The sequence below is a fragment of the Xenopus laevis genome, chromosome 1S, assembly GCF_017654675.1.
Source record: "Xenopus laevis strain J_2021 chromosome 1S, Xenopus_laevis_v10.1, whole genome shotgun sequence".
In the NCBI taxonomy this organism is placed as follows: Eukaryota; Metazoa; Chordata; class Amphibia; order Anura; family Pipidae; genus Xenopus; species Xenopus laevis.
Genome location: NC_054372.1, coordinates 155,693,070 through 155,717,406, shown reverse-complemented (window position 1 = coordinate 155,717,406; position 24,337 = coordinate 155,693,070). Strand labels below are relative to the sequence as shown.

At 36.6% G+C, this 24,337-nt stretch overlaps 1 protein-coding gene across 1 annotated transcript in view; it reads right to left on the bottom strand.

The window, feature by feature from the left end:
• The window catches only part of fbn2.S (fibrillin 2 (congenital contractural arachnodactyly) S homeolog), a 135,597-nt gene that overhangs the window by 6,787 nt on the left and 104,473 nt on the right, over positions 1-24,337 (bottom strand). The window contains exons 48-60 of the mRNA XM_041580411.1: positions 20,669-20,788; positions 19,175-19,300; positions 17,416-17,568; positions 13,500-13,565; positions 11,315-11,440; positions 11,072-11,191; positions 8,998-9,120; positions 8,758-8,889; positions 7,956-8,081; positions 5,846-6,052; positions 4,320-4,445; positions 3,114-3,236; positions 1,981-2,097 (exon numbers count right to left, since the gene is read on the bottom strand). Of these exons, the coding sequence (XP_041436345.1) occupies positions 1,981-2,097; positions 3,114-3,236; positions 4,320-4,445; positions 5,846-6,052; positions 7,956-8,081; positions 8,758-8,889; positions 8,998-9,120; positions 11,072-11,191; positions 11,315-11,440; positions 13,500-13,565; positions 17,416-17,568; positions 19,175-19,300; positions 20,669-20,788 (1,665 nt within the window). The remainder of the gene's footprint in view (positions 1-1,980; positions 2,098-3,113; positions 3,237-4,319; positions 4,446-5,845; positions 6,053-7,955; positions 8,082-8,757; positions 8,890-8,997; positions 9,121-11,071; positions 11,192-11,314; positions 11,441-13,499; positions 13,566-17,415; positions 17,569-19,174; positions 19,301-20,668; positions 20,789-24,337) is intronic.

Sequence of the window (24,337 nt, the reverse complement as noted above, 5' to 3'; positions counted from 1 at the left end):
CATTTCGTTCGGTCTTTTTGAATTCAGATTTCAAAGTTTTTCAAATTCGACCCTTGATAAATCTGTCCCTGAATGTACTACTCTGAGTTGGTTGGCTTGACATACACCAAGCAAAATTACTGTCATAGTCTTGACTAGGCCTGTCTTCTGATCTTTGTGTGTCATCAATTATTATACGCCTGATTTACTTCATTTTCATGATAGAATACTTGAATCATAACAATCAAATCTAGTTCTTATGGATCAATTTAATGTATTGATAGCCCTGAAAAACAACATTGATATTGATTTAATCCTCTAGAATACTCTAGATTAGGGATGGGCGAATTTGACCCATTTCGTTTCGCCAAAAATTTGCCGCTGGCAAAATGTCGCCGACACCCATTAAAGTCTGTGGGCGTCAAAAAAAACATTTTTTTTGACGCACGCCGCCATACAAGTCTATGGGCGTCATTTTTGCGGCGAAACAAGGTGAAAAAATTCGCCCATCCCTACTCTAGATTCAATTCATTCTAGAATATGTTGTTCTATGAAAGGAAAACTATACCCACTAAACAAGTCTCTATAAACATATATTGCATAAAACAGCTGATATGTAAAACCTACTAAAAAATATGCTTTTTAGTAGTATGTGCTATTGGGTAATCCTAAATAGAAAATTGCCATTAAGAAATAAGGGATCCTAGGATTCATGGTGTACCCAAACTAACCATACATGTTAGGGCAAAATTCTGTCTTTTGCTTCCACACTTCTTTCCATTGCAGTTAGAGCTGCAGTATTTCTGGTCAGGTGATCTCTGAGGCAGAACAGAGATGTAAAAGGGCAATATTTACTTACATATATATTTCAGTTTGGTAAGATTTTTTAATATGTCACTTAATAAGATAAACTGTTATTTAAGTATTCACTTTGGGGGTATAGTTTTCCTTTAAAGGCTGATTTGACTGATACTTATCTGAGCAAACCAGTTAGGTCAATTCCTTCAAAGTTCAAGTTTCTGGAAATCCTGTAGGATTCCAAGATCGAACTTGTGTCATATAGCAAGACTATACTGGGCAGATCTACTAAGCTCGAGTGAATAACTTGAATAAAAAAATATTCGAATTTCAAAGTAATATTTTGTGTACTTCGACCATCGAATTGGTCAAATTTGATCAAATTTGATCAAATCGAATGATTGGAACAATTCGAAGTAAAAATCGTTTGACTATTCGACCAGTCGATAATCGAAGTACTGTCTCTTTAAAAAAACTTCGACTTCATACTTCGCCACTTTAAACCTACCGAAGTGCAATATTAGCCTATGAGGACCTTCCAGAGCACTTTTCTAAGTTTTTTTTTGATCGAATAAAAATCATTCGATCGATCGTTAAAAATCGTTCGAATCATTAGATTTTTATTCGATCGCAGCTTTTGCGCTAAAATCCTTCGAATTCGATGGATTTTACTTTGAGGGTCGAATTCGAGGGTTTTTAACCCTTGATAAATCTGCCCCTACATGTCAAAAACATTGAAATAATTAAAGAGTTGTATTGTTAGGTTGGATGTATAGAATGTTAATGCAAAACAGCACTACATGTATAGGATCTATTATCTGGAATGCTTGGGACCTGGGACCTTTCCGAAATAGGCGATCCTTAATTTGGATCAACATATCATAAGTCAATTAAAATAATTTAAACATTAAATCCCAATAGAATTCATGCAATTTAGTTACCATCTAGTACAACATTGTGTTTTATTTTTCCAGAGAAAAAGGAAGTCATTAAAAAAAAAATTAAAACACTTCCTTCCTGTAATCCGGAGCCTTCTTGGATAATGGGTTATATACAATGATATATTTTGCCTTTAGAAGATCAAACATATGTAACTTTAGTTCTAAAATTAGACCAATGAAACAGTGCACATATTTACATCGGGACAGGCAACTGTCTTTACAGATGTTGTGTATTGTACATGTTAATCTGAGTTGTTCTCACCGATGCAAGCAGTGTGATGTTGTGTAAAACCCGGGGGACATTTACAAGTAAAACCTCCAATGGTGTTGACACAGAGGAACTGGCAGTTATGCTGTTTGGTTTGACATTCATCCAGATCTAAAAGAAACAATAGACTTCAGTTCAGCAGTTTTTCAAACACATGGATTCTCTTTCTGTTTCAGCCACAAACAGGTGTATATGTATTAGAATGTGTTTTTGTCTAGAATTTGTGCAGACGTTTTAAAACTACCAGACTGTGCATCCAAAGTGTTTCTAATTTTATATCCTGAGTGTGACCACGGACATAACCCCATTTTGTAAAACACTATGATTTGGGATTTTAGAACAGTTTACATTTAAAAGTATAGCTATGTGATGTAACTTTTTTCATTTTAGAGATCCCCAACCTTTTTTACCCGTAAGCCACATTCAAATGTAAAAATAATTGGGGAGCAACACAAGCATAAAAAGTCCCTTGGGTGCCAAATAAGGGCTGTGATTGGCTATTTGGTAGCCCCTATGTGGACTGACAGCCTACAGGAGGCTCTACTTGGCACTATACTTAGTTTTTATGCAATAAAAACTTGCTTCCAAGCCTGGAATTCAAATATAATCACCTGCTTTGAGACCACTGGGAGCAATATTCAAGGGGATGGAGAGCAACATGTTGCTTACAAGCTACTGGTTGGGGACCACTGTATTTGATTATCCATCTTTGTATCCAGCAGAACAGAACAGTGACTTTTGTTAGCTTTTACTCTATGTAACAGATGCGTACAGTCTGGGGATTGGACATTTTGGACATATTTCCTAAGTGCTAGGAATATAAAACTCATGTTCATTAGACCTAAGTAACCCATAAAGGTCCACAAGGAAGCAAATTTGTTGGAATAATAGTGAGTAAATACTAATAAAGCTTTTTTTGAGATGAGTACTGCAATATTGATACATTTACTGGAGTTAATTCTGCATCAATAATGAATGAATGGGAACGAATGAATAATGGACAATAGCAGAGGCTAAGGTTTGTTGTCAGCTGTATGACTTATTAAGCCTCAAAGTACAGATGATCAAGGTTTCTTGGTCTAAAAGTGGCAAAACTAAAAATATAGCTAATGAGTGACTCTAATTACCTTTACAGCTTTTTCCATCCTCTTGCAAAATATAACCTCGTGGACAAGAACAGTGGTAGCTGCCCTCTGTATTCTTACAGATGAAGTCGCAGGGCTTGGGAGATTGTGAGCATTCATCGAGATCTGTGTGAAAATAGATTCAAATAACATTAGATACAATGATACTATAATGAATTCTTTTTCTAACGCCTGTTATAATGCTACTATATACAAGATCCAACATTAAGGGGCAGATTTATCAAGGGTCGAATTTCGAAGTAATGGGAGTTGTTTTGAACTCCCATAACTTCGAAATTAGAAAAAAAAGACCAACCAAAATTAATTTTAAAAAATCGAAGTTCTTTTTTTGCGGGTGAATAGGCTGTATTCGATCGTTAGAAATCGAAGGAATCGTATTCGATCAAATTTTAATTCCAAGTATTTTAAAAAAAACTTAGATTTTTCAAAGTCCACCAATTGACTCCAAAGGTCCCGCATAGGCTAAAACAGTAATTCGGCAGGTTTAAGATGGCGAATAGTTGAAGACAAACATGATACAGTACATGATAAATGAGAACATGAGACAGTACATGATAAATTAAGATATTCAAATTTTCAAATTTCTTTCAAATTCGAATTGAATTTGGACTATTCCCTAGTCGAAGTACGCAAATAGCTTGAAATCGAATTTAAAAATTTGATTTTTCAATTCGACCCTCGATAAATCTGCCCCTAAGCATTCAGAATTTGCTGGGTATGACCGCACCTTGAACGGAAGAACTATTTTTATATGATTGATCCATGATAAATGCAGATGAAATAATGTATTTGATGTTGATGCATTTCGTCACATAATGCAGTATTCAGATATGTTAGTCAATAGTACAGCACATTTACCATGTGCCCAGCCTTTCTTCCCCACATGTGGAATAGGCCAAGTCAGCATTCATTTATTAGAGAAGCTAAGACCACTGGCCAGTTGAATGGGAAAACTGTCTTTTTTACACCAGTTTAAAAATATCATGTTGAAAGCATATTTTTTATTCATGCCCAAGTGGGAGATAAACAATATATATATAGGACAACAAAACAACTATTAGATTACACACTGAACATTTGTGCTAATGGATTGTCACCCGATCTATTGCCTTTATTACTTTCACTCTATTTGTATGTATTCAATGACTATTTATAAAAGAACTATAAGATAAGAATATATTATCTTACCAACGCACGCTTTACCCCCGATGTCAGTTGTGTAGCCAGGGTTGCAGAAGCATCTATAAGAGCCAATGTTGTTGATACATTGCCCATTTAGACAGAGATTTGGCATCACTTTGCATTCATCAATATCTGCACATAAAGATGTTGATAATTAGGTGCACCCACATACAGTATATGCCATCAGTATAACCACAAATACAGAGATGTACATTTGCATAGTTAAGTTCTATACTAATTGAAGATTTTAGTATTACAATAGCCTTTGATATTATGCTTGTCCAAGAAATCCACTCTTAAAGGAATTAACTGAATCAGCCATCACATCATCAACCGGCAGTGCATTCCACAACCTCACTGTCCTCACTGTGAAGAACCACCTACGTTGCTTCAAATGTAATTTATTCTTCTCATCTCCTCTGGTGTGGTGATCCATTTCATGGAAAAAAAGAACCGCAGATCCTTCTCAATTAAGGAAACTCCTAACACACTTCAATTTAGCGTATAACTTGCATTTATATTATTTTGCCAAAGTGCATAACTTTGTATTTATCAACATTGAACCTCATTTTCCAGTTTGCTGCCCAGTTTTCCAACTTAGACAAATCCCTCTGCAAAGTGGCAGCATCCTGCATGGAACCTATAGTTCTGCACAATTTAGTATCATCTGCAAAAATAGAAACAGTACTTTCAATGGCCACCTCCAGGTCATTAATAAACAAGTTGAAAATCAAGGGACCTAGTACAGAGCCCTGCGGTACTCCAACAACTGGTCCAATTAGAAAATGTTCCATTTACCACCACTCTTTATAATCTATCCTTTAACAAATTCTCTATCCAAATATTAATAAGAATAATATTATGAGAGCAGCAGACAAGGTAGCTTTAAGATTGTAACTACAAGAGAAACTACTATACAAAGTAGACTGAACAACTTGCTATTATTTTAATTCTACACTTGCTGAATACTTTCACTTCGCAAAGATAGCTAATATAATTGAAATCAAAGTGGTGTTATTTATTAATGGAGTAAAGATGGATGGAAGTTATTTCCTGTAACAAAGCATTACGTATAGTTCAGTGACATTCCTGTAACAACAAACAAGGTAAATTCCAGTGCTACACCTGCTTTCTAGGGCTGGTGTTCTCTGACCTGATCATATCTGATAAAATTTCTATAACTCTATAAAGTATACTGTTAGCTGATTTTCAACTGAAAAGAGAACCATAATTATAATAAATACCTCCACAATACCAGTGCAGCTCGTCTAGCAAATCTTTGGCAGAAGCAGTAAAGGAGATTATTGATGGTGCATAAGAATGAGCTATAGCCTACAATTTAAACAACAACAATCTCCTTGACCATTATCGGAAAACACAGCGAATAGTGTTTGTTTATTATCTTTCCCATATACAGTATGTTGACTGCCCTGATATTTACATTGACCTCCCTTGCATTGTCTTGTTTTGAGTCTCAACCACTGTTACTCCCCTTCACACTCATGAGACTTCTTATCTGTATCTTGCCATACCCTTTCCATCAGTTGTGTATCCTGGGCCATGTGGGCACATCTTTTTGTACTGAGCAGTGCCTGGAAAAGGGCAGATCTCACACTGGTTGCCCCAGCCTCTTCCTCCATTACAGCAACATTCAGACTTTGTGACATGGTTTCGGCTGCTTGAAGACATCTGGCACATGGTTTGTAAAACTTCAGAAAAGCAAAATCCCTGGCGAGTATCTATGGGAAACACGGATATTATCTATGTAGCAATAATTTTGTCATTTTACTATTTTCATCTCTTTTCAGTCAGGAAATAAATGTTGACAAAGAATTAAAATATGGTATCATTTCCTGAAAGCAATGGCTACATAAATGACAGACCAACATACCAGTGAAGCAACACATTCTCCTAAACTAAAAAAAAGTTTGTAGTTCTTGAATCTTTTCATGGACCAAAATCTCACATATTTTACATTTACATTCATAGAGAGATATTATCACGCCATGCCAATTGGGACCTACTGAAGTATCGAAGTTATTGATTTTATGACGGCCTTATAGACTTTTAACAGCTGATTGCAAAGGTTAAATTATAAAAGAGATTTCATATTTAACAATTTGTTTATAAAAAAATAATTGGAATGCTTACTCCACACATGCAATTTGCTAAGATCTGATACTTGATGCACATAAAATACAAAATCTTTGTCTTTTATGTGAAACATCTCTAACATATATTACCCATTGCTCTAAATATGATGGAAGTGCAATCACTTCTACTCTCTTACAGCTGATGACCTCCCGCTGGTACCATGGCTATATATATATATAAATTTGTGCCTTCTCCAGACATGTATTTATGTTGTAAAAAAATGTCTGTGTTCCCAGAAAGTATTCCAATTAATACAGAATTACTTTAATAGATTGACATGGAGATATTTTCATTACTTTGACTTCATCAAATGCAATGTGTAATGCAATTCTTTATAAGGCTGGCACCTCTCCTGCTTTCTACTGTATATGACATACAGCCCCTAATTTGTATCCTAATTACTTTTGCACATCATCAGTATAAGCTGTTTTGTGCTTTAAGGAAAAGAGTTGCACAGCTTGCCATACCCATGCCTTCTCAAAAATATGGTGTCTGTTGCTTCATTGATTTGTCATTTAACATTTTGTTCAGTTTTTGTAATGTGAAAATGCAGATGCCTCATAGACAACTGACATTATCTTAATCACAGGCAATATGAGCAGAAGTACTGCTCAACAATGCAATGCAAAGCACAGTGTTCAATATAAATTTGCTTGAGCTTGTAAAACACTTTTTGAATGCTTTCAACATAATAATTTTCACGAGTAGTCCTTGCGTTGCACCAATGGATGTAATGGATGCAATGGAGAGGAGCACATACTGATGAAATGTAGGTACTCTTGTCTGCACTTCCACATGGCTGCAAATGCCACCGTTCTGTGAATGTTCTTTTGAAGTTTTTCTTCATGCAACTAGGTCACTGCTTTTATTGGCAAGCTGTGCAACAAGCTTATACTGTTGCCAAGAATGATTCAAACATGATAATGATATGAAACCAAGCCACTGTTTCTTATCTAAGTAAGTTGAACCTAAACAGCAGGAGGTATAGTTGTCCATGTGATATAAATTAGAAAAAAGCCATTGTGTATTAATACATAACTTAGACATACTTTATTTCTATGCGGCACATCTCTTTGTAACATATTTTCCTGAGCATGCAGGCATTCAGATATATCCCAACTACTAGCAGTGTGGAGGGTCTGAAAACCTTGTTTTTTTTCTTAAAGGTCCTCTTGCCAAGACAGACCTAACCTAACTTGCATTTTAAGCACCTTGAAGCATAATGTGGATGAAAACAAAATGATACTACCCCCTGGCTTTCCATAAAAAGTATGCAGTTTTACAACATTACCTTTCTTTCTACCATAAATGTATTTCATCCTTATAATCTTCTGCTGTTACTCTATTATCGTGATACATTATTGTTGCCATTTTTGACATGTGTTTTTCCATCGCCCCTTGCACATACTTTATTATGGCCATGTCCTTGGATGCTTACTAATAGCAATCTTTTTATGTGATTTTCATAAAAAAAATCAACATAGTTACCCAGACACTCTGTTCCTGATGGAGTAGACTGAAATCCTTCATTGCATTCACATCGATAGCTTCCAATGGTATTGACACATCGCCCATTTTCACAGATGCCAGATTTAGTACGGCATTCATTTTCATCTGCAGAATTAATTTTTTAAAGTGCTAAACAGAACATTTTAAATAAACTTAATTAAATGCATATTTATGATAATAAACTAAATATTCCTATAAAGAACCTAAAAATAGAATATGTAATAAAATATTCAAACCTTTTTTTTTTAGAGACAGATCAATTTTCTTCATAGGGATGCACCAAATCCACTATTTGGTATTCGGCCGAATCCCTGAATCCTTCATGAAAGAATCGGCTGAATACCAAACCGAATCCTTATTTGCATATGCAAATTTTTTACTTCTATGTTTTGTGACAAAAAGTTACATGATTTCCCTTCCCGCCTATAATTTGCATATGCAATCTGCAATCTGGGTTTCGGTGCATCCCTAATTCTTCATCATCTTAACAGTTATAGTTTTTTTAGAAAATGTGCTGAACAACTGATAAGAACAATCATAATATAATATGTGTTTGTTTCTGAGAATTCATTAAGATATTTTAAGTTATTTACAGGCCTGAGTTTGTATTGTGATTGCTGATCACTTCCGTACAATACTTCAATTGTTTCGATTAATTCAGTCATATAACCAAAGGATAAAGGACCTTAGATTATTTCAATAGATGTACAGTATTTTTCTATATATACTGTATTAAAAGCAAGCTGTTTTGGTTTTGTCCCAGAGCAAATGAAGACCTTACCCATACACCCTTCTCCATCTGGTCTTCGTACCATTCCAGGTGGGCAAATACACATAAAGGTTCCAATCAAGTTTTTGCAAGCCATTCCTCGAGATTCACAGTCATGGAAACCTTCTATGCATTCATCAAGATCTAAATTAAAAAGAAAAATGAATTCAGAAGAAAAGGAAAGGCATACTGGTCTTAAAAGCTTCCCAAATGTTCATAAATAGACCTTAATCTAGAATAGACATTATTTACCTTTGCACATTTTCTGGTCCTCCCTAAGCGTATATCCTGCTGGACATGTGCATTCATAAGCCCCATAAGTGTTAATACAACGGAATGCACATAGTAGTGGATTCAATATACATTCATTAACATCTGGAAAGAAAGAACATTTCATACATTTATTAAACAAACAATACTAATTTCATATTGAAGGCATACTTTTCTATATAAATCATTTACATTACTGTCTGGTAGAACTGGCAACTGGCACAACTAAAATAATTTTAGTAGAGTTGTGTATGGGAAGTCTATTCATTTGTATGTGAAAATATTTCACTGCTGAAGAATTGTAATTTGCTAATTATAGGCTTGGAACACTGTTTATAAAAATGCAGGGTAAAGAGTCATGTAAAAATCAAATATATTGGCTTTTAGCCAAGAACTCGTTGACCAGTTGTTTTAACTCTAAATAATTCAGACTTGCCACATTTGTAGACATTCATATAAATTCCAAAAACATTATTAGTAAATAAAAGCTAGAATGGTGTGAACTAACATACTGTAAGCTGTATATGTAAAGAAACAAAAGCCCTAGTAGCATTAAAATAAATACATGAATAGCTCCAGAGGAAGTAGTCTAGCTAAGCCTAGTTTTAGTTTTGAGAGTAACTTCATCAACTAGATCCACTAGACAAAATTTAGAATTAGTTAGTCAACATGCCTTTTTTAGACTCACTATTGTGAAAAAGTAGTAAAAATAAAATAGTATACCCAACGTAGTCTACTCAGTTACGTTGATAACTTCATCATTGACCATATAATGCAGTCAAAGGAATTCTAAATTAGAGTGCAAATTTCCATGGTCTCCTAGCCATCACCAGGAAACACATGGATGATACTATTTACCATTTACATACTGGAATATTAACACATTGGCAGACAAACAAACTGCTTCCAAAATTTTACAGCAACATTTTCTTTATAGACTGTCAATCAACTAATGGCAATAAGTAAAATGAGGAATAGGTGAGCTTAATTCAGTACATGTGTTCCACTACACTGCAAGCTTGTAACACAACTGTGAATTCAAAACCAAAAAATCGTGGTAAACAACTGGACACCAATAGTAATAAGTGACCGTTCATTCGCCACAAAGCAAGCCAGTTCAGGAAGTGGTAACACTAGAAAAGTAGTAACATATAAATTAAAACGTAACTTTTACTGTTTTACTGTTAAAAACACGCTCTCTGAAGTACACACCCACTGGCCAACCAATCCGTCGGCAGTGCTGGACAATGTCCTTAAAATTGACATTTAAAAACTCGTATGTCAGGAAGGCTGCAAACAACTCCAAATTGATCAATGGACGTCTCCCATGACTTAAACAGCAATTCAGCAGGTTCTTAAAGGGCCAGTGTATTTTTACACAGAAACTAGTGCAATTAGCATCAGAATTTAATAATCAGCCCTGTAGTATCAGCTTATATTAGGGTAGCACTCCATGGGCGGTTTTGGCGCGATCCGACACGCTGCGCAAAAACGCAGGCGTCAAGTCAGATGCGACGGAAATAAGGTAAGTAATAGCATTGTCAGATGGTTGCAGTGTTGATCCGATGCGACAAGACTGTCAGATGCTGCACGCTGCGTCTGCATCTGACAGTCGTGTCGCGTCGGATCCTACATTTCAATATCTAACCTTATTGCCGTCGCATCCGACATGACACCTGCATTTTTGCGCAGCGCGTTGTTTCGTGCCGAAACCGCCCATGAAGTCCTACCCTTAAAGGCCAACCTCATTTTCTGCTGGATAATTAGTGACGACCTCTAAGCTTAGCTTCTCAACAGCTGCTCAGAGCCCACTGAGCATGTGAGTGTTGCAGACACTTTCCAAGTGACAAGTTTAAAGTCCTGGATTATTGCTGCTATTGAGAAGCTGAAACTTTTGGCTGGTGCAATCAGTTCATTTTATAAAATATGGCATTTGAGCCATATTTATTTTTAGGGTTTAGTGCTCCTTTAACTCATCTCTGTTTTTGTAATTTTAAGTGCAACAGATTGATCACAGCTGTTGCATCTCACTGCAAAAAAGTAGGATAGTTTTTACCTTCACAGACCATCATAGGTCCAGGTTCAAAGCCTTCATCACATAGACACTCAAAAGTACCAATGACATTTGTGCATGTGCCGTTTCCGCATGGATTACCAATTGAACATTCATCAGTATCTGAAACATAAAATGTTATATGCATATTTTTGGACCTTTTCAATGTATGGTAGACATGAGCAAAAAGACAAATTACGCTGATGCATTGGCCATGATCCATCACAATGAAAAGATAATACTTACCTACACAGTTAACACCAGTATAATCTAGATTATATCCAATTGGGCATTCACATCGAAAAGAGCCATCTGTATTTATACAATGCCCATTTGTACAGATTCCTGGGTTTTCTAAGCATTCATTGACATCTAAAAAATATATGTTTATTTTCATTAGCAATACTGTAATATGCTCTTGTTAGATGATTATTTATACATTATGAGAATGTAGTAGCTGAAAAGATACATAAATACTAAAGAAAACAAAGAAAAATTACTAACATGATCTAAGGCAGCCTGGACCTACTGATTGGAAACACTAAACAAGTAATAGTAATACTAGTAATAGATAAATGTTGGCCAGTTGAATAGCAAGGGAACGTGAATAAAATAACAAAAAGACAAAGTATGGTCATTGTTGGGCCCCGGTGGGTTTAAAATATTTAGGATAATGTTTGCTGTGTGCAAGACAATGTATGCCAAAAACTGTAAGAAAATATATGGCAGAAACCAATACAAAGAAGACCCAATAAAATGGTAATTCTTATGGACAGGGCTAGGTTACAGTATGAAAGCAGAGAAAGACTGGAGCCTAGGAAGGGAGGACAGGAAAGACTGACAAGGATGAAGAGAGTGAAAAGTGTAACCATGAGGGGGTGGAAGTAAGAATATCCCAGGGATGGGCGTGGTGGGTTTGCGAGTGGGCTGATAGTGGGGGTAAAGGCATGTTGTGAGTGGGTACTGAGACAAGTAGTATTGCCTTAAGCAGCACAACTACATGGCCTGGGTCTGAATTCTGAAGAACAGGGGAATTTGATCTACACAAAGAGTTCTAATTTCAAGTGACATGAAGGTTAATAAGCAATGTGGTAATATATGGGGAATTCCAGAAGTGACTTGTTTTACTGTACAGTAAACGTTAGATGTAACAAGAAGGTGGTTACATAATCACTAGGTTGCTGATGAGACCCCTTTCAGTGCCACATCATTAAGGGGATCATTTATTAAAGTTCGTTTTTTTCTGGTCGGAGTTTTAAAGGGGAAAACACAATTTTATGGAGGAAAGAAATGCTATTTATTAAACCCCAAAGCTGCTTAAAGTCAGAATACTTCACCTAAAACCTGCCGAGGTCATGCAGAAGTCAATGGCAGGTATCCTGTTTACAACTTTAAAATATCATGATCTGTGCTGGGTTTCGCACAATAATCCCAAAAATTATTGGTTTTCAGGCAATAATTATTACAATTTTCCCTGCATCAGATTATTTTGAGTAACTTTATTGAAAAACTACCGTAAAAATGCTCATGGGAGTTTGGTTGAAGTGGTTTTAAGAAAATAGTGAGACATTTTTTGGATTTTAGTAAATAACCCCCTAAGAGTCATTAAGGGGCAGAGCATGCGTGAGCATGCTCAGTTGGCTCCTCTTCCCGCCTCCCTTCTCTGCTGTAATCTGAGTCCAGAGCTATGAGTGAACAGGGAGAGACTCAGGCAGGAAATGATGTCACACCAAGCTAATACTACAGCTGCTATCCTAAATAAACAGAGAGCTTCTAGAGCTTTTTACTCAGGTATGGTAAAACATTCTATAGAATAAATATAGCATTCTAGCTTGAACTATTGCAGCTAATCTATTGGCAATACAATGCCTCCTTAGCTTTCCTTCTCCTTTAAAGCAATGGATTATATTTTTGTTTGGTCCATCAGGGTAGAAGTACAGACATTTTCTTGGGTGAATTAATCTCCTCAAAGACAGGAAATGCTAATTTTACATTTAGAGTCTATTCTCCAACAGTGTTCAAAAGCTCTGCTATGTTTTGTGGTAAATATTCCACCAACCAGTAGGGTAATTTACAACATTTAATCAGTGTCTGTGAGCATGTTTTATCATTAAAGCTGCAAATTATTTATTATTCTGTAAATTATTCAGTCCACTAATATCCACTAATATGTGACAAAAACATAATATGTAATGTGAAGCCCACAGCTCTGTGTCTGTCCATGTCAATGCCTTGTCCCAAACCCCTTTAAACATTTTATGCTTGATGCTGTATATTATTTCCTCCAACCAAGTAATTTAAATGGTATTGTATGCTGATATTAGAAACCAAGTAGTTTATGGAATTTTATATGTCTTTTGAGTTTTAAAATGTATGAAGAAAATGCTTTATTAAGAAAAAAAAAATAAGAAAAACACAAATGAATAGGTACCTTCTCGTGTATCTCCAATGCCTGGGATGGTACCATGTCCATACGGACATAAATCTTGAAATGCCACTAAATTAACGCAAGAAGAGAAGGAACACATTAGACATATGAAGGCAGCAGATGTGGTTTTAGCATTTTGAGAATCCTTTTTCAACATTTTCAATGGAAAATGAAAGCTTTGCACCATCAGTACAATCCAGTTTACGGGTTACGAGTTGTTGATAACCTATAGGAAGATTCCTAAGTCTATTGAATTTCTATTTTAAGTATGAGCATCATTACTAAATATGTTAAAAATAGTATTTATTATTCTGTAGCAGCATATTCTGGAATAAAAATAGAAAGAGTAACAAATTACTTGCAAATTTACTGTCTGAAACGTTATAAAAGTTACATTTGAGGTCCGTTTCCAGTGTAATTTTATAGCATTACTACTATTGCATGGCAGACAAGAGAAACATAGCAAAATAGAGCCAAATCAGATCAAAGTAAAGAGGTTTGGCTTTGCACAGTATAAGAACCTTCCCCAGAGAAGGCAGCAGCTCTGTCCTTTCACCACTGAACAGTTTCCATATTATCTATCCTAAAAATCTCTTCTACTCTTGGCTCCTAAACATATCAAGAGAGTCTCGTGCTCCATCAGTTTGAATGTGTTCCTAGCAGGCATCTTCAAATTCTATCCATCAAAGAATAAACGTAGTTGAAAACAGAAAACCACAATCTTTAAAAATAGAAAAATCATGCCAGTTACAAACTTAGTTAACTTTGGAATTATATATATCTCACATTATTTTAATACTACAAAAAAGTAACGAATCCAGTGGCGGAACTACTGGGGGAGCAGGGGGTGCGAGCGGGCCAGGGCCCGCACCCCCTCAGGGCCCCCCAGCAGCTCGGGCGCCACCAAAATGCGGAACGTACGGAGGGGGGCGGGGGCCAGGCTGTGCGTCACACACCATTGCCGTTCCCCTCTAGTTACGTTAATGAACGAATCTTAAAACAAATAAGAAAACCCAAACACAGGGGAGAACAACTGAAAAGGGGAATGATAGTTTTGTAATAAAGACTAATACAGCTTTGGTTAGAGTCTCTAAGGAAGCGTGCGAACACAAAACGCGTCAGACCTCAGATGCTACTTGTAATTAATTGGATGTTAAAATAAATAATGTTACTTTATCTGTGATCTGGAAACATGTGATTTCTTGGAAAGGCCCAGGAGTGCGCTGCTCCAACGATTTATGTATTGGTGACTTTCCTCCTAGTGACAGACTCTGTGTGGCGGCACCCGGGTCACATCGTGTATGGGGTAAGACTTAGTGGCACATTTACTAAGCGTGTGTGACGGATTCGAATATAAAAAACTTCGAATTTCGAAGTATTTTTTTGGGTAATTCGACCATCAAATAGGCTAATACGACCTTCGACATCGAATGTTTTAAACTAAAAATCGTTCGACTATTCGACCATTCGATAGTCGAAGTACTGTCTCTTTAAAAAAAACTTTGACTACATACTTCGGTATTTTAAACCTACCGAGGTACAATGTTAGCCTATGGGGACCTTCCCCATCACTTTGCTAAGCTTTTTTTGAAAAAAAATCGTTCGATCGATCGATTAAAATCCTTCGAATCGTTCGATTTTTACTTTGATCGATCGATCGAAGGATTAGCGCTAAATCCTTTCGAATTCGATATTCGAATTTGAAGGATTTAACTTCGAGGGTCAAATTTGGGGGTTAATTAACCCTCGATATTCGACCCTTGATAAATGTGCCCCTTACTGTATGCTGACTAAGAATATATATGTGTTTCCTGTGTGGGGAGTCTAAGCAAATCGTGCCGACTCCATAACTAAAGTGAGAGTTCCGGGGTGGGAGGCACACGGTCCATTAACTATTAACGGTGAGCAGCACACAGCTCATAAGAGAATTTGTAACAGGAGTTGGAGCTTACCGACCCACGATTTATTTAATTACTGTGGAACCCATGAAGGGAGCTGGATAATTTTTTTTTGCAGCACTTGGCGAATGTTTATATAATTACAGTCTTGCATGCAACTCATTGTTTGCCCAAGCTACACTGCCAAAATACCACAATACCACTAGGTATTTATCAGGTGCTGAATTTTCATCTAGTTGTGAAAGAAACTGTGAACATGAAATTATTTAAATTGATCCTGACAGCAAAAAATCATATACAGGTATGGGACCTGTTATCCAGAATGCTCGGGGCCTGCTAACGGATCATTCCATAATTTGGATCTTCATACCTTAATACTACTAGAAAATCATGTAAACATTAAATAAACCCAATAGAATGGTTTTGCTTCCAATAAGGATTAATTGTATCTTAGTTTTGATCATGTACAAAGTATTGATTTATTATTACAGAGAAAAAGAAAATCATTTTTTAAAATTTGGATTATTTGGATAAACTGGAGATGACCTTTCTGTAATTCAGATCTTTCTGGATAATGGGTTTCTGAATTACGGATCCCATACCGATATTTCTAAATAATGTAATAAAGTAGTGACTCCCCAGTAGCAGATATCCAGAGTATTGCACTTGAAAAGTATTGCACTTGAAAATAATGTGTTGCCATTTTTTATGGGTATTCTATGAAAAAAATACTAGTATTATTTCCACACTGTAATAGAAGAGCTTTTCTAAATTGTTATATCCCAACTGACTTGTTAATTTTAAAGCATTTTAAAGTGAATTCATTTACGAGCTTAATGATTGGGTAGGGTGCTACCACTGTAGCACAGAATCAAACACATTCTGATAAACTGAAACGATGATCAAAGCAGTAAATTATGTTTTAATAAAATTGAACTGCTGGGAATCCATCAGATTTCAACCAGTTTAAAGGAGAACTAAACTGTAAAAATGAATATGGTCAAAAATGCCATATTTTATATACTGTACTTATTGCACCAGCCTAAAGTTTCAGCTTGTCAATAGCAGCAATGATCCAGGACTTCAAACTTGTCACAGGGGGTCACCATCTTGGAAAATGTCTGTGACACTCACATGCTCAGTGGGTTCTGAGCAGCTGTTGAGAAGCTAAGCTTAGAGGTCGTCACAAATTATCAAGCAGAAAATGAGGTTTGTCTGTAATATAAGATGATGCTACAGGGTTGAGTATTAAATTCTGATGCTAATTGCACTGGTTTCTGTGCTGCCATGTAGTAATTGTATTGACCAGCCTTATATTGAGACAGTTATATTCTATGTGTACTGTATACTGTGAGTCGGTCCCTAAGCTCAGTAAGCAGCACAGAACATGTGCAGTGGATCAGCAGAAAAGAAGATGGGGAGCTACTGGGGCATCTTTGGAGACACAGATCTTCACTGTTAAAGGCCTGTGGTTGGCTTGGGTTGGTACAGAAGTTCAAAACATAATGTGCAACATTTTTAGCTACTTCTTTAGTTAAGCTTTAGATCTCCTTTAAATGTGAATACATCTGACCCTAACTGCCATCCCCATGATATCAGGATGGCACTGCTGCATTATTTAGAAATTCAATTTTTGTTGCTGTCAGTATCCCTTTACACCAAGGTAATTCAGCTGGAGGTCTACTGATTATCCTACTGGCTGCAGCTCAACCCCCAAATATTGTATGTCAGCTAACTGGCTTTGTGCAGTGGAAATGTTGGATAGCTCTCCTTTGAACAACAATCATTTTTGAACAGTAAAGACTACCTTGGCTTTATTTAAATGTAATTATTGCTAGAACTCTTTGAGTTGCCATACTTATGATGTAGGTTGAATTCCAGGAAAAAAGGAGACAATTATTTGATTTTTTTCAGTGGTTTTGTATAGTGGTGAGACAAATTGCAATTCTATAATAAGTCTTCTTGCAGCCTCTAATAAAATGCAGTGCATTGTGCTCTTTAAGCAAGCATCTACCTCATACCTTCTCCCTCCTTTGGACATAGTTCACATGGATCGCCCCAGCCTTCACCCGGCATTTTGCTACAGCAGCATTTTGCTTTAGTGCTGTTATATGCTTTAGGTACAGAACATTTTCCATTTTCAAATCTGGTAAAACAGAAACTCTGACGCGTGTCTAAAAATGTAAATATAGAAAAGGAAAAGTTGTCATTTATCCATAGGTTCTTTATTTACTCTTGAGCAGTTTTACTACTGGGTTCTGTGTAGAGGGTTTACAACTATTTCATTTAATTACTGACACATATGAGCTTTATTTATTAAAGTTTGGATTTTAATGGTTTTAGAGGTTTTTGTAACCCCAACTAAACTCACAAATTTTAAAACTACAATTTTCTTTGAATTTATTAAAAGTTCCAAATATAAGAGAATATGAATACATCTGAAATCTCTAAGAATTCTAGTTTTCCGGACATTTCGTAACATAAAACCATCTGAAAAACCTCTATTAGGGTTTAACCCAAATCGGCAGCTTATTTCTGCCCTTGTATGGCCACTTTAAGGGTCACTTGACTCTTTTTACTAACACAAAGAGCAGGATTATTGTTTAGTCACTCAGTAGACTGAAATTATTTTTATTTTGCACCACTAAAATATTAGCACTAAATCTTCTTAGCCGTGCTCTGTGCTATCAATTCTTTGTGGTCATGCACCTAATGATATGCCCACATACCTCCAACGATATCAGGCTATGCCAAGCTCTGCAAAATGAATATAATTATACATTTTCTCCAAATAAATAACACAAATACCGATGGTAAAATAATTTAGAAACTGTGTAAATATGTTTAGATTAGTAAAACATATACAGTACAAAAATCTTAAGCATTATAAATCATTCTCAGAGTTGTATTTTTGACAACTGAAAGTAGACAGTTTGTGCTCCTTTAAAAAAATGAATTTGAAGTTTCCATCAGGTATACTGATTCTGTTCCTCTCTCTTGTCATTTTATATGACATCTGACAAATCTGACAAAAACTGACCAGTGAAATCATTTGTGCAATCCACCTCCTAATAACAAAAGAATACAAGGACATTTTTATATCTAATTAGAACTATCACATTTTTGGTTCTAAAAGAATCAGACTGAGAGGTTAGTGCAACAATTGTTTTAAAGGACACTATAATCAGAAAATTTATTATTGTTAGCACCTTAAAATTATGTACACCGTTTAGTTAATTAGCGCTGAACGAAAATTGAATTGTGTCAATTCTGAGAAAAGTACTTTCATTATTAAAACGAAAGGGACTTTCTTTTGTATTGTTAAGTAAAAAAGCAAAAATAAAACTGAACTTCCAGCAAAAGTAAATGTATTACTTTTTAAATGTATTAAATGTATTTTTTAAAGAGACATAAATGATTCCACAGCTTGAAACCATTAATCAGACAAAATAAAGGCTTTATAAGACACCAGTGGGTAATGATACTGTATGTTACACCTGCCTTGCCTAGAGAAGATAATTTATCCAGTTTTGCACCCATATAAGATAATCTAGTGTAAATTGTGCTGTGAAAGACCACAACTAAATTTACATTTTGAGCAAAATACTGCTAGGCTAAAGAAAACCCTGGTTATTTTGGCTACTTTCTTATCCCTGTTTTAGTAATTGAGCCATTTAGATTGACAGCTTTCTCTTTATCAATGCAATGTTACTTTGCTTAAAGAGATATCGCAAGCCATACTTTCAGCATTTAATTGTGTTTATTGCTATGGCAACTTACCAAAGCACCTTCTTCCATTGTCTGACAGTACAAATCCTGGTGGGCAGATACACTGAAAACTTCCAGGGGTATTTGAACAAGTTCCAAAAAGGCAGATATTGGGCTCCTCAATACATTCATCAATATCTATAAATAAAGCACAAATCTGAATTATGTTCACTGGTTTCATATGTAGTATTACAGGAACAATATTCTAATTTTTTGTTTGTTTGCTGCCTGCTGTATATTAAAGCTTTTGTCTGGACTACACTTATCAGCTGTAATGACTTGTACATGTAGTGCCGAGTGTTTGGATTATGCTGCCTGCCCTAGACTTTTTGGTTTATGCTTCTTGCTTTTCACTCTTGCTGCCACTTTTGCCTGGTGTCCCAAAAGGAAATAAATCTATAGGTACTGCTGCAGAAACCCCAGGACCCCTTAGAGGTGTTGCTGAACACCACTAGCTGTGGAGATCTCTAGCCTCAGCTTATGTTGTCACCACCAAGTCTCTATGCCTCTATTAAAACTATGACATTATGGGGGAAATATTTGCAAAGAGAACAAATTTGCAAATAAAAAAATCGCATGTCGCAATGTAATATTTTTCATTAAGATTTGCATTGCAAACCTTTAGGGCAGTGGCACACGCTGCTACTGGGGAGATTAGTTGCCCAGCGACAAATCGCCTCTTCTTCGGGCGACTAATCTCCCCTAAATGCCTTCCTGCCGGCTAGAATGTAAATCGATTCTAACCTCGTGCACTTTTCCAATAATGTGCCTAATTAATCGCTTCTAGTAGTAATTCTAAGCAATTCTGAACATTTCCAGCAATGACTTCTTATAATATATTCTCTGTTTTTATGCCTTGAGATTATATTGGTTGGGACGTTGGTCATAAGTGGACAAACCACCCACAACCCCTACATGAATCAATATGCACATGAGTCAATACGTAAAAAACCCCATAAAAACAGTAAAGACAGAAATATGCTATTTATTAAATAGCCCAAATTGTATATTCAGCACTTTTTCTGAGATGAAAAAAGACCCTAAATCATTTAAAGAGTTCTTGGACTGTTAACAGTGTTAAAACAGCAGGCAGACAGCCTTAATGGCAGCTTAATCCGATATTTGCCAAGCATTACATTACAGTAGGCACTGACATTAAATAAACCGTCTGTCTTTTGACATGTGTAAAAACACTTAGCTATAAAAACACGAAGCTTCTGTTTTGTTAAATTGAATAAACTGCCTTTCTTATTGCTGATCTTACATTTTGAATTTGCCCGTGAGATACACTGTTATAGGCCACTGCCATTTCTTGTATCCTCAATGGACCATCGTGTTATGTCTTACTGTAGTATCATCTAGTTGGAGTTGGTATTTTGCACAATACATGGTACAAATACCAAGAATAAGATTTTATTAATAAGGCAGTTTTTGGAATATTTTATTGGTCATTACAATAGAGTGCAAATGATTAAGTGCCTATAGCTTTAGCAATTCTGCAATTACCGATGCAATGATCACGTTCAACTTCATATCCAGGAGGGCAGATGCATCTAAAAGAGCCTTCAAGATTCTGACAGGTGCCGGGGGAACATGAACCAGGAAAAGCCACACATTCATTAATATCTGTGAGGGAAAAAAGTGTGTTTATACATACAAAGAATAATAACTATTACATGATCTGCAATTAGGATGCTAAAATATAGTTTAGAAAACCAGAGAGAAGTTTTATAAGTACTAACTTCACAACCCATCCACAACAAATAAACATGATCACTCCAAATTAGTATAGTCCAGAACAATGCCCTTAAAAATAAGGTTACAACTTCTAAAGGTGGGCCATTCAAGATTGCACTTTGTAAAGGTGTGCATGCTAGAGCTATGCAATAACTTGTGCCAAAAGTTTAAATGTCAGTGGACTTAAAGGAGAACTAAACCTTAAAGTTAAAAAAACCCTACCCCTACTCTACATAGACCCCCTTCCTCCCTCCTTGGGCAAATGCCACTAACTCTTTATTTGCCCCTCCATGCAGATTCTCAATGCAGATTCTGTCCAGCGGAGTTCACAGGAGTCATCTTCAGCCGCTTTGGTAATCTTCAGAATGAGTCCGGCGCTTTCGGCAACTTTCGTGAGTTTCGCCGCATACACAGTTGTCGCGTAACAGAAAATTGTTCCAACTGTGCATGTGCCGATACGCCGGTCTCATTCCGAAGATTACCGAAGAGAAGAAGATGGCTGCCGTGAACTCCGCTCGACAGAATCTGCACGGAGGGGTAAGTAAAGAGTTAGGGCCATTTGCCTGGGGTAGCAGCTAGGCTGGGGGGGAGGGGGGTCTATGTAGGGTAGGGGAGTAAGGGTTTTTTAACTTTAGGGTTTACGTATTTATCCTTTATGTGAGATCTAGTAAAGCTTCTTAGAAACAGGCATAGTTAGTAAATTGCCTAAGAACATATGTATCTTGCAAAATGTTACTAGTTACAGTGGTCTCTGGACTTGTACTGGCTTCTATCAGTATCACTTGTGGTTTTTGCAGGCGTTTAAGTGGATCTTAATACACTGCCTTTTACATGCTGATGGGCTGTGTAACATATACTCTAAGTACTACAGGTCAGTAAGTGTAAAGAAGTGGGAGCAGGGCACACAGAGCAAAGCTACACTGTTAGGGTCATGAGTTAGTTTGGCAGATGCATGGATATTTCACACTGTTTGGGGTGCACCACAGACACTATGAGCAAATCTGGACTGAGGCTGGAAAAAATGACTGCATCTGGATTGTGGTTACTGCACTAATACCGGTGTTTCTAACAGTTTTCAGGAACTCAGTTCTTTTCATTCATTTTATTAAACACAACAGAAAATTAAGGGGCACATTTACTATTGGGCGAATATCGAGGGTTAATTAACCCTCGATATTCGAACCTCGAAGTAAAATCCTTCAACCTTGAATATCGAAGTCGAAGGATTTACCGCATTTCGTTGGATCGAAGTAAAAATCGTTGGATCGAACGATTAAATCCTTCGAATCGAACGATTCGAAGGATTTTAATCCATCGATCGAACGATTTTCCTTCGATCAAAAAAACAAGGAAAGTTTATGAGGACCTTCCCCATAGGCTAACATTGGTGCTCGGTAGGTTTTAGGTGGCGAAGTAGGTAGTCTAAGTTTTTTTTAAAGAGACAGTACTTCGACTATCGAATGGTCGAATAGTCAAACGATTTTTAGTTCGAATCGTTAGATTCGAAGTAGAAGGTCGAAATAGCCAATTGGATGTTCGAAGTAGCCAAAAAAACCTTTGAAATTCGAAGTATTTTTTATTCTAATCCTTCACTCGAGCTTAGTAAATGTGCCCCTAGGTGTAGATTAAAGTCATTCACCATTTCTTTACAAATAGTGAATCCAAAAATATCTAACAAAAGGGGGAATTTTTTAAAAATTTTAACTAAATAAGAACTATAAGAAATATATACTGGTCTTTACCAAGTGACTCGTCACTTTAATGCCTACAGTGAAGACCAAAAATAGCTTAATGTTAACAAATTAACAAAGCTTCTGAAAAACTATAGAGGTAGGAAATTATCATTTGTAAAGGGTGTTTTAATCATGAACAACAACAACATTATTTTCTGATCACTAGAAAAAGTCGACAGATTTTTTAAAAAAACTAAACTACAGTAATAATGATAAAGAAAACAATGTTTCCAATGATACCCCCTAAATGAAGTTTCCAGGTTATTTCCAAGGAATTAACTTGGGAACTGAATAACAGCTGTATGGGACTGATAAATGTGATCCCCATTTATAGTGCACTCCCCTAAAAATTGGTCACCAAGGGGACCCTTAGTTAACAAAGGGAATAATTCCCCACTTGGGTATATAGCATGACTCATAGCTATCTGTGTTCTAATATGAAAGGGTGAGCAGTGTGGCTTTAGGGGCTTTTTGACAGGGCACAGTGCCAGTGCTTTACAAGAGGCACTTCTAAGTGGATTGAGGTCCTCAGTGGAACCATCATTAGTCAGGACTAGTAAGGGGTAGCTAGTTCTAGTATTAGGGCTACCTATATTGCTTGTGTGCTCCAATGAGGAGTTTAGGAGGAATTAGATCCCCAAAGGCATTGTGGCCTAGACAGGGGACAATAGACAGGTAATAGAGACTTAAGGTGGCCATACACAGGGAGATCCACTCACTCGACGATGTTGCCAAATGCGCGGATCTCTACACGATATGCCCATATTGAGGTGGGCAATATCGGGCTGATGAGATCGTGGGCCCTAGGGCCCAACAATTGGATCAGAATGAAGGCAATACAGGTGGTCGGATTGCAGGACTGCATCTACGAACAGATGTGGCTGCAATCCAACGGGATTTTTTACCCTGCCTGATCGGCATCTGCCCGACTTTCAGCCAGATATCGATCGGGGACGCCCATCGGATGGCCCTACACATGAATCAATAAGCTGCTGACTCGGCCTGTCTGCAACTTTTATCGGCCTGTGTATGGGGCCTTTAGTTACATTTCCAACTGAGTTACATATGAGAAGTGTCCCCAGAGGCAACAGGAGAAATTCTGGGTGGACTAATATTCCCCTCTCAAGCATTACAAGAGGGACTACTCTGATATTAATTTATACTGTGAGGATGTATTGAGCCTACAATATATATATGCTCTGTATAGCACTGCTACTCTCCCATGTGTCTGTTAAAAAAAACTTTATTGTTCAAAAAGTCACCGGCGCCAATTATTTTACCATTACGGTTGTATTGCACCCTGCATCCACAACGTTGCAAGGGCTCACCCCAGGTGATAAACTTTCATCCAGAGCACAATTTGGGGCACAGCTACTAATGTAGAGAAACGGTGCCACTCATTTAACTATAAGCTTACACAGCAAATCAAACATACAAAGAGAAATGTAAAAATGTGATGTGTGTACTGCATAGTTCTGTGCACTAAATAATCAGGTCCCAGCTTGAATACAGACTTGCAGTGTTCCATACCTCATGCCCAATGAACCAAGATAATGTTACAAAAAGACATCAAATGATGGAGAAACCAAGCTATTTCTACACATATCCTTATCCCTGATTAGTAAACTTATGTTAATGTGAAAACACACACCCAATTATTAATGGCAGATAACTGCTTGGTTTTTCTCAAACATGTTTTCATTGC